The sequence below is a fragment of the Mustela putorius genome, unplaced genomic scaffold (genome assembly GCF_011764305.1).
Source record: "Mustela putorius furo isolate JIRA1106 unplaced genomic scaffold, ASM1176430v1.1 tig00537227_pilon_pilon_pilon, whole genome shotgun sequence".
Taxonomy (NCBI): domain Eukaryota; kingdom Metazoa; phylum Chordata; class Mammalia; order Carnivora; family Mustelidae; genus Mustela; species Mustela putorius.
Window position 1 is genome coordinate 23,067,971 of NW_025422368.1, and position 12,056 is coordinate 23,080,026.

A 12,056-nucleotide genomic window follows, 5' to 3' on the forward strand; every position below is an offset into this window, starting at 1 on the left:
AAGGTACTAATGGGACATCCCATGAAACGTTCTGGAAGATAGCTGGATGTAGAGTCTAGAAGTGCATCAAGTGGGTGGAGAAAATCCTCAGCATTGAATGAAAGCTAAAGATGCAGAAATGAATGAGGTCAGGCTGAAGGAACAAGCAAAATAAACAGAGATCCCAAAGAAATGTGAGAGATGTCAGGATTCAAGAGTTAAATAGATCAAGAGGAGCTTTCACAGAAGGCTAAGAAGAAATGGCAGAAGGTAAAATGAGAAGAGAATGGTGTCCCAAGGACTAAGTTGAAAATCAGAGAGCGAGACAAACCAAGAGAGACTCTGAACTCCGGGAAATAAACAGGGTTTCACAGGGGAGGGGGTGAGGGATGGGGTAGCCAGGTGATGGGTATTAAGGAGGGCACGTGTTATGATGAGCGCTGGGTGTTACACACGACTGATGAATCATTGAACACTACATCAAAAACTAATGGTATACTATATTTTGTCTAACTGAATATAACAATTATTTTAAAAATGGGGGGAAAAAAAGATTTCAAAGACAAAAAAATAAGTAACCAGTGATAACTGCCACAGAAACACCATGTGATAAAAAAGACTGAAAGGTATTTGGGCTCTAAAGGGAGGCAGGGAGCTTGTCAGGAGTTTGAAAGTGGAACAGGCAGTTTCTGGCAGAAGCTGGTTTATTCCACAGTGATATGAGGACATAAATAAACATAAACGTGTAGGGAGGGTCCAAGATGATCTCATCTGATGACCCTCTCTGTGGTCCAGTAACAGGAATCTAGAAAGCACTTTAACTACATCTCTCTATAAAGAGATCAAAAACAAAAAAATCCTTCACTACCCTCTGAATAATCTACCTCTCATATTATGTAGTTGCCTAGACAATTTCTTTAGAACGTCCCCACTGGATATGTGGTTGTAGACAAGAGCCGTTCCAAGAAAACCCACACAAATCCCTCCACCACCCACTTCCCCAACTTCCCTCAGAGCAATCTGTGTTGTAGCTTCAATATCACGAGAATTTTCATGATGTTTTGCAACTCTGCAGGATCAGTGTCTGGGACTTGTTTTCTGGTCACTGTGACATCTGCTGTGCCTGACACCTTTCCTCGTAAAGGCCCCGCTCCTGGATCTAGCGAAATTCCTGTTGTCCATTGCCTTTACTGGATTAATAAAGGAACTCTCTTAGTTTTCAGATAGATACGGCTGCTATTTGCCCGGAATAGGAAAAGTGGATTCTGAAATTTCCAGCGAGTTGCAAGCTGAGTTTCCTTCTCCAACCAAGACAAGCGCAGAAAGGGCAGGTGAGCAAGCGGTGGGACTAGAAGCAAGGTGGGTGTTCTGTGGAAATTCTCCCCAGCTCTGCCCTCAGGACCCCCTTCTCAGGGGGGAGTTGGCAGAGCCCAGGGGCGCTTGGTAGGCGTTTACAGGTGCCTTCTGGAAATGGTGATGATGCCTGCATGTGGAATAGATGAATGGCTGCTTTTAACTGCAAAGAAATGTTCCTTCTCTCTCCAGATCACTGAAAATTCACTCCCTCCGAGGTATCTGGTTAATAAGCACTGGGAGATTTGGGGCATCAAGTAAAGCTGTTGTTCTCAACTTCTGAAAAAAGTAAATGGGAGGGGCTGTGCTGGGAGGGCTGTTCGATAGCACTGAAATCCATTACAAAGCCAAAGATGGTGGGAGGCATGTATGTATTTATTTATTTTTACATTTAATTCTTAGGTTAGTCAAAATGTTGTTTTTATCAGTTGAAAGTAGACCTAAAATTTCCCTAAACAAATCAGAATTTCTGGTATAATGTCAGAAAGGAAGCTTCTAAGGAATGTTCTGCTTCACTGAATAATTTGTGAAGGTCTATAGTTTCTATGGTAAATCAAATACATTTATAAGGAAAATGTGACACAAGGTTGTTGGGTTGTTGGGTGGTTGTTTGTTTTTTTTTTTCGGATAGTCATGAGAAGTCAAAAGCAAAAAAATATCATGTTCCTTGGTTCCTAGGACAAGTAAATAAGAGATACAAATAACCAATAATGCTCATCATGATAAAAAGATACCTGAGTCTGTGTATTTCCTCCTTCGAGCAAGGCAATGCCAAGTAAAATGCCTTCCGAAAAAATCCTGTCATTTTTGGTGTTCACTATAACATCAATGACAAGTTCAGATGCACCTTCTTTATCCAGCAGACACTGAATATCTGACATTGATATCCCCATCTTATCTGAATCTTGTCCAGAAAAGCTCCCTGTGATTAGGAAAATGGATAAAAAAAAAACAAAACCCTTAATTTTCAGACATTATTCACACATAAGGTTTTGAAATTCTTAGACCTTAAGAATATTATTTATCCTTGGAATTTTTTCTCTTCAGCATTAAATATAATAGAATCTAGGGGATTTTTTAAAAATGTCAAAAGTTTGCAAAAACATAGCTTTCTATTCAATGTATGACACCTGTAATTAACTCCATGTGTTTTTTCTTAATAATAAATACTTCAGAAAAAGAAAACTAGCCTTATTTTTGTCCTTAATTTACATACTTATGTAAGTAAAACTTGGGTAAAACTTACGTAGTTTACTGTTTTCCAGAGTCAAAGAGCAAAATTAGATATTCAAACCAATTGTGTTTTGAATGCAAATTTTTGTACAATGGCTTTTAAGAGTATTTTTTGAGTGAATTTTTTGTTTTGTTCTATTTTCAGTAAAATGCTAGCATAACCCCAGTGTGAACACATGTGACCAGAATCTCAGAATGATGAGAAAATAACTGGTCTTACCTGCCCCTTGTGCAGATTTGCAGTAGGTCCCAGAGAGGTGTCCATTCGGACGAAGTCCATAGTCTACTTTAAAGTAGCGATTCAGGAGTATTTTTCTTAATGTGTTACCCTAATACAAAGGATAAGAAAAGGTGTTTCTTATTGTTCTTTTTTTCTAATGGAAAGGGGAAGTATCAGTACATCAAAATGCCACTTAAAATGCATTTTACCAATGATGGCGAGACGTGGAAAAATTAATTTTATACAGCATGATATTTTCTGAGACAGACATTTGCAAATGTTTCCCAAGAAAATAATAGTGATTTTGCTTCTCCCAGAAATGTCAACAAAATGTACTGGGAAAATCACAATAGGTTGTACTAGGAAAAATTACGTACTATAAATTCAAGATTGCCTCAGAAGCTGAGGATCTTAGTGTTGTTAAGGGTATTTGTGATGCCCAGGGAAATAAAGATCAAAACTACAATGAGAGACCACCTCATACCAGTCAGGATGGCTAAAATTAACAAGTCAAGATTTGTTCATTATTAAGCAGTGTAAGAGGGTTTTCTTTTCTCTGCATCCTTGCCAACATTTGTTGTTTCTTGACTTGTTAAGAGATAGGAAAATGGTGGGTATACAGCAGATGCTCCAAAAATTACGCTTGATAGGACAGTGAATTGTACTTAAATTCCAAAAGCTTCATTCAGAAGATGATGGGTAAAAGACAGCGTATTCCTTTCTAAAACATGTAATTCAAATACTCCTAAGTCTTCAATCTTATCCTGGTTAAAAGACATTTTAAAAATACTATACTTTGCAATATTGTTGCTTGACATACATAAGAAATACAGATAACTCCAAATCTTCCATTTTATTGGTTCTTGTTATTTTAATAGATGAGAGTGATTTTAAGGTATTATTTAAACACTGCTTTTAATAACAAAATTAACACAGCAACTACTGAGGCGTAGTCCCATCTTGCGGGTAAGGACCCCAGAGCCCAAGAGCTCAGGTAACTAGACGTGGCTCATTCAGCTAGCAGGTGGTAGAGCAAGACCCTAACTCAGGGCTCCACTGCGTCCCGCACTGCGCTCCACACCCCTGCCCAGGCAAAACTGCTGCTGGCGTGGCGCCATGACACGTGGCCCTCACTGCTCTTTCTCTCATGCTGTGGTCATAATTCCCTTTCAAGCCCTGAGATTTTATCCTCAGTTGTTGTGCTGCTCTCCTCATCCTCCCTCTCCCCATCAGCAATTTTATCTGATCCCTGCTTGCACACCCCCTTCTGTGGACTGGCTGCCCAATGTCTTTGCTCCAGCTCAACCCAGCTCTCCTATGTGTCCCATCCTGTTTCCACTTAGATTGCCTTATCTTCATCTGGAGGTTCTACTGGCACCTCAAACTCAATTTTTCACAACAGAATGGTTTCCTCTACTTTTTTCAAAAAAAAGTATCTTTATCCATTCATCTATCCATGGACACTTGGTGCTTCCATATCTTGGCTATTGTAAATAATACTGTAATAAACATAGGGGTACACGTAACTTTGTTTTCATTGGGTAAATATCCACTAGTACAATTACTGGATCATATGATACTTGTTCTCTTTGTCTTGAAGTGTAATTAACAGACTGTGTTATATTAGTTTCAGGGGTACAACATAGGTGATTCAAGGATTTTATACATTACTCAGTGCTCATCAAGAGTAGTGTCCTCTTCATCCCCTTCAGCTGTTTCACCCACCTTCCCAGCCACCTTCCCTCCGGCAACAACAAGTTTGCTCTCTGTATTTAAGGGTCTGTTTCTTTGTTTGTCTCTGTTTTCCTTTGTTTGTTCATTTGTTTTGTTTCTTAAATTCCAGATATGTGTCTTTCTCTGACTTATTTCATTTAGCATTACACTCTCTAGATCCATCCATGTTGTTCAAATGGCATGATCTCATTCTATTTTGTGATTTAGTAATATTTCATTGTATATATAAATACCACATCTTCTTTATCCATTCATCTATCCATGGACACTTGGTGCTTCCATATCTTGGCTATTGTAAATAATACTGTAATAAACATAGGGGTACACGTAAATTTGTTTTCATTGGGTAAATATCCACTAGTACAATTACTGGATCATATGATACTTTTCCTTTTATCTTTTCAGGAACCTCCATACTGCTTTCCACAGGGACTACACCCATTTGCATTCCTACCAACAGTGCACAAGAATTCCTTTTTCTCCACATACTTGCCAACACTTATTGTTTCTTGTGCTTATGATTTTAGCCATTCTGACAAGTGTAAAGTGATATCTCATTGTGGTTTGAATTTGCATTTCTCTGATGAGTAGTGCAATCTACAGATTTAATGCAATTCCTATCAAAATACCAACATTTTTTTTCACAGAACTAAAACAAATAATCCTAAAATTTGCATAGAACCACAAGAGACCCCAAATAGCAAAAGCAATCTTGAGAAAGGAGAACAGAGCTGGAGGTATCATACTCTCCGATTTCAAGGTATACTACAAAGCTGTAGTAATCAAAACAGTATGGTACTGGCTTCAAAACAGACACATAGGTCAACAGAAGAGGATTGAGACTCCAGAAATGAAACCACACTTATACAGTCAATTAATCTATGACAAAGGAGGCAAGAATATGCAATGAACAAAGGACAGTTTCTTCAACAAATGGTGTTGAGAAAACTGAACAGCTACATGCAAAAGAATGAAATCGGACCACTCTTATACTATACACAAAAATAAACTCAAAACACATTAAAGATCTAAATGTGAGACCTGAAACCATAACACTCCTAGAAAAAAAATGGGCAGTAATTCCTTTGATATTAGCCATAGAAACATTTTTCTAGATATATCTCCTCAGGCAAGAGAAAAAAAAAAAGTGAAATCACCTATCGGAACTATTGCGGAAGAAAAGGCTCTTGTACAGCAAAGGAAACCACCAACAAAACAAAAAGGCAAACCACTGATTGGGAGAGGATATTTGCAAATGATATATCCAACTAAGGGTTAATATCCAAACTTAAGATAAGTTCTTTCTTATCTTAACTCAACATCAAAACAAACGAACAAACAAATCAATCAAAAAATGGGCAGAGGACCTAAATAGACAGTTTTCCAAAGAAGACATACAGATGGCCAACAGACGCATGAAAAGATGCTCAACATCACTGAGAGGGCTCATCTACTACCCCCTCATCTTGACAATGATTTCTGAAATCCTACTTATTCTATCTTTTCAACTGTAGCTTCATATAGTGTCTTCACACAGATTTTTTAAAAAAGATTTTATTTATTTATTTGAGAGAGAGACAGTGAGAGAGACCATGAGAGAAGAGAAGGTCAGAGGGAAAAGCAGACTCCCCATGGAGCTGGGAGCCCCATGTGGGACTTGCTAAAGGCAGTTGCTTAACCAACCCAGGTGCCCTCTTCACACAAATTTTAACGAAACAGAACAATGTGATGATCTCTCAACCACAGTTTTCTATCTTTCTGCTTTGCTCACATATCCTATTCTCTGCCTGAAAAGCTTTCCTTCTGTTTTACTTATGGACACGTCCTATCCCCCCATCTTTATTCTACATATATTCATGAGGTACTCACTGTGTCTTAGGCACTATTCTAAGTGAATAAGATATAACTTGCCCCTCAAAGTGTTAACGATAAAGTCACTTCCATAATAGGCACATATATATGGCCCTAGGGAAGCACATAAAAGAAAACAGTTGACTTTGAAGAGGCTTTACATGCGTATCTCCCCTACTAACCATATGATCATCAGAGCAAAGCTGTCCTATACACAACAAATATGCCCTAAATGTCACAGTGCCAAGAATTGAAATAGACACTTAGAGTGTCTGGGGCTCTTATCCTTATAGTGACTTCAATTTACTGATGATTAAGTTTTTAGAACACAGACAGTTAGTATTACTCCCTACTTCCTGTATTCTTCTTTCAAGACATTTTCATATAGTGCTATAGTGAGTGAAAGTAATGACCAGTCTTGGAAGAAATAGAAAATCTAGAGAATACATAAGAAAAAAAAGTATCTCTCTTTTTCTTTTTTCTTTTAAGAGTAAGCTTTTTGAGTTGAATTATTTTCATCAAGGCAAAAATGATCCTTCCAAATGGGGAGGGAAAACAAAATAAAACATTTCTTTGAAGTTAAATGGGCTTTTGCTTTGGATCTTATTATAGCTCTAAGAGATGCTCTAAGAGAACTTTTAGTACCACAAACTACAGAGTTGAAGTTGTAAGTTGGGGGGAGAAATTTGAGAATATTTTCACTTAAGTAGTAAATTTCTATAACTGGTAGCTCAGTTTGTTCTACTAATCATGCTTCTCATCTCTACAGACCGATGTATTGCTTCTCATTTGAACCCTGTAAGACACAATTTGCCCAGCTACAATAAAGCTGAAAAACATGAAAAAAATCCAGGTCTGTTTTTCTTAAAATTGTACAAGTCCATGTCACCATCTAGAAGAGAACCTACTGTGAGCAGAACCCTGGGTCCTTGCCAACTAGCTCCCTTTTCATACTATATAAGGGAGTCTTTTAACCAGATTTCTCTAAGGACCCAACCAAGAGATAAAAACAATAGTGTGTCTTTTTTAAAAAGGAGAAGGATAAATAGAGAGCTGCATTTTATCCTTTGTTTTCAAAAATGCCTGCCCTATAAGGGGCATTTATATTGCTGGAAAAATAAAGCTGTTCAAAACCAACCATAGAGTAGAAGAGTGTCACCTCAAATTAAAATAAGCATCAAATTTGCTATTATTTCTAAATTTTCTTTGGACAGATAAAATAAAATCACAGGTGTTTATCAGATTTATAAACATCAAAATCAAACGAGAAATTTGATTTTTTAAAAATTATTTTTCTTACCCAATTCCAGCTTTGCCAGAAGCATATATTTTCTAACTCTGTAATATGAAGAATGCCATAGAAAGAAGGAAGGATTTCTTCTATCCCTGTTCTTAACTCTGGAGCCACCCTGCCTGGGTTCCAATCTCCTTTATGCCCTATAGTAACTGGGGGATCTCAAGCAAATTACTCCACCACCCTGGGACTCAGTTCCACAACTGTCAAACGAAGTAGTCATTACACCCATCCTTCTCGGATTTCTGTGATCATTAAATAGGTAAAAATATGTAAAGCACTTAGAACAGTTCCCAGCACATAGTAGGTGCTACATTAAGTTGTGCAGAGTTGATGCTATTGCTGCTAGTATTAATATTATCCAGGTGACACAACAGTGGATAGTTTACAAAGTACTTTTATACACACTTTCTCACTTCTAAATTTTTATTTATTTATTTATTTATTTATTTATTTATTTGACAGACAGAGATCACAAGGAGGCAGAGAGGCGGGCAGAGAGAGAAGGGGAAGCAGGCTCCCTGCTGAGCAGAGAGCCCAATGCGGGGCTCAATCCCGGGACCCTGAGATCATGACCTGAGCTGAAGGCTGAGGTTTAACCCACTGAGCCACCCAGGGGCCCCTCATTTTATACCAAACATAAGTGAACATTTATTCCCACAAAAGTGGAAGTATTTCTATATACATACACTAAGAAAATGGCAAAAAATTTATAAATGATAAACTACCTGAAAATCCTAATTTGTCCACTATTAATCAATCCTTGGAATTATATCCTTGTGAGCTAATATGTGTACGCTTCACTACATAAAATGGACCTTACAACTCCAACTAAAGTAGATGAATTCTACTGTGCTTCAAACTCCATAATTTCCAACAAAGGCAAACTTCAGCACTAAAAATGAACAAAGAATAGGTACAGATGCAACAAGATTCTACTGACCATCTTAGTTATGCACTTAATACTGGAAAACTTCAGCTATTGCTCCATGGCAAGTTTAGCAGAAATGATTGCTTTTGTCAAATACTGAGTTCTGACTTGAGGGATTGAGGCAAGTGCTGTGTTCCAATTTGTCTTGGGACAGCCTCAGTGGCCGGTACTATCTGTAATGGGTTAATGGGGCAATAATTCAGAGGCAAGTCATTTCCACTAATTCCTTTAACTCCAGTAAATTAATGGTGGAATCACTGGAAGAAATTCTTGTGCCAGGCTTGTAAATAATCGTCTTGGAGCTAACATTGTCAAGGCAGAAATGTGGGAAAGAACTAAAAGTACATTTGTAAAGCCAGTTTGAAAAGAATTCTACAACACTGAGAAGTTTGACTTCTATGCTCACTCTTTAATTCCAAAATGAATTCCGGACTGGGCTTCCCATGGAAGGTGTCCTTGCTGGATTAGGCCAACTAGCAAGAAATGTCCTTTCCAGTCTTTTCAATATCAGAGTCAATTCCAGGCCACAAGACACAGCTTTTAGCCAATGTCTTCATGTGAACACATCCCAGATGTGCTAAATGTAATGGAGCCAAGATAACTAACAACCACCTTCTGAAGTTACAACAAAACATCTCCATAAAAAGACATCTTCTGTGGCCAGGGCAGTCATGCTGACAGTTTGTGAGTATCTGGGAGGACCATTTTTTTTCCTGGCCACTTCCTGTTGCACCAACTCCAATGTATCAAAAATCAAGCTTAGAAATTATTGCTTTCCATGGACAGAAAGAATAACAAAAATTTATTAGTCTTAGAAAGGACTAAAGATTCTCTGATTTTTGAGAAAGCACAACCCTGTTTGCCTTAATAGGAATTAATAGCATTAAGAGTGAAAAGTTCAAGGATGTGATATTTGAGGTACTGATTCCACATTTCTTCCCTTTCCCTTGGAAAAATGACACAATAAAGTAATATTTTTTTCCACTGTATAATGATAATATTTTTTCCACTGTATAATATATAATGAAGACACCATCAAAATATGACAACCACAACGAGAATCCTAAAAAAACCTGAGTCCTCAAATGGAAATTCAAAAGGTAATGAAAACTGCAACCTGGAGATGCTTAATTTAGGGTTTCCCCTCAAAAACTAATACTCAGATACTAATCAGTGTGGATAAGATCTGTATGGAGGCTATGGTGTGTACCTGTTGTCCCCACATAGTCTCATTTTAACATAAACTTGGTTTAGCCTAATTGGTGTTTCCCTAACCTTTTTGTTTAATGATAGCATGTCTGCTTAGATATCTTTTCCTCATTTGAATCCCCAGGGATAAATTACGTTTTTAATTTCAAATAAATTATTGCAACAGCTGTATCCTAAATGGGATTATATTAAGCCCATCATTATAATCGACAACATCTTCAAGGGACTCCTTTGGGAAAATGTGGCCAATGTCCTATAATCTAGTGATCTAATGGTTCGAATTCCTTAGTCACTAACTCCAAGGAGTGAAAGCCAGTTCCTTCTCCTGATACTTTTTCCCAGCTTTCATAAGATGAAAACCACGAACTTTAATAGGAGTAGTTATTATATACATTCACAAGATGCTCTTCATCAATATAACAACACAATTATTATAATCCTGAAAAACATATGGATGTCTCAACAATTCTAGTAAAGGGGCTTATAAAAAAAAGAAGACCATGGAAAATGTTAAAATAAATGATTCCTACACGACTGTGACAATCTACTTCTATCTTCCTTCTTTCCTTCCCTTTTTTCATGTTCATTGTAAAGACATACTACATTTCTACCACATGTCAGGAACTGGGAATGGGAGAGCAAAAAACAATTCTGCAGCATATGCTAAAAGAATTTCCAAATATGTAGAGTTGAGACACATGGCAGTGTTTCTCAATATAAATAATCCTCACCAGATCATTTGATTCCACTTGTGAAATTTAAACATTTAAACAGTACATGATACTTAAAAATTTGATGATGATGCTGGAGATAAAAATGACTGCAGCTATCACTCCAGGTTTACCAAATGTCCTAGCCTCTAGACAAACAGGGTTGCTGTGTTAGGGGATGACTCTGTACCCCATAACTAGTAAGGAGTAAAAGAAACAATTTCTTCTCTTTGGGGTATAATAAAAGACTCTCAGTATGTGATTTAGAAGAAGTATCCTACTTATATCAACTCAACAGACTCAAATATCTCAATGGTTTCAATACAGGGTCTGCTGAAATTGAGGGGTTGAGACTGTATGCAATCCCTCCCTCTAGTACTGAAGAATGGATTTTTTTCTGCTTCTGATTGCTTAGTTCTCTAACTAAGCAGTATTTATCTGATCTGCAGAACATGAAGAGTTGAAAAAAGAGTAAATAAGAATGAAAGAAACAGACAAACTTGGGATAGCATTTCCCTATTGAAACACCACTACTGGAGTCGCACATCGTAAATCACTACCTCATCAAATCATGCTCAAATGGCAGTGTACACAACCACCAAGGTTAAACCCATAATCCCCTGGTACATAGTGTAGAAACCTACTGAGTGCTATTTGTTACTGAACAGATTAGGAATCAATACGCTGCAATGCAAACATGTGCTCTCACACCAAAGGTGGGGGGAGGATGGAATTTCAAGGGGTCATTTCAAAGCTTCTGCAAAGAGTGTGTCCCTGAGGGATGGTATGGTGATGCATGTAGTTCAGTAATAGACTCAGCCTACCGGAGGCTCCAGAGAAAATGAGAGGATAAAGCAGGAGTGGGAGAAGACGGGAATAAAGGAAAGAACCAACTTCGATCTGAATAACAAATGAAGGGCAATGGGAGAGGTTGCCTCCTGGATGATGGGGAAAGTCCTATCTACCTTGTAGTCTCCAGTCCTCACATGCTGCGATCACCATTACATCTCCACAACCATTTAGTAAAGGTCGATATACAGGTCCCACTTCACAAGATGATGTAACAAGAGGTAAGAAACAATACATGAAAAGAGGTAATATCTGCACTCATCAGCCTTGTGTACACCTTCCTCTTTCTCTGCAGTCTCACGTTCTAAGTGCAGTCTGTCAGCTCAACCTGTGAACTACTGACCAGAACCAAGAGAGTGCTGGTCCACAGGTCAGTGAGAGGAACACGTGACCTTGAAGTTTTCAAGGGAACTACACTGTAGAGAACCTCCGCATAGCCACAAACACAGTGAGAGAGAGGATGGGCAGCAGACCTCATCCCTCTTCCCATATACTAGAAAGAAATTGTCTTTAAAACGGTGGGAGAAAACTAACACTTGCATTACTTATAATCAATGCAAATATTCTGACCAAAGAAATATAAAGCCAAATTTTAATAAATTCAGAACATATTTAGAAGATCCTTAGATCGGGGAGAAATATTTATGGAGTTGATGAAATCATGAGGAGCTCTGCCTAGCACAATTTCAAAGC

General features: G+C 37.9%; 1 protein-coding gene across 1 annotated transcript in view; it reads right to left on the minus strand.

The window, feature by feature from the left end:
* Window positions 1-12,056, minus strand: part of ITPR2 (inositol 1,4,5-trisphosphate receptor type 2) — a 502,669-nt gene that overhangs the window by 159,646 nt on the left and 330,967 nt on the right. Inside the window, exons 38-39 of the mRNA XM_004776400.3 lie at window positions 2,786-2,894; window positions 2,067-2,254 (exon numbers count right to left, since the gene is read on the minus strand). Coding sequence (XP_004776457.1) covers window positions 2,067-2,254; window positions 2,786-2,894 — 297 coding nt within the window. The remainder of the gene's footprint in view (window positions 1-2,066; window positions 2,255-2,785; window positions 2,895-12,056) is intronic.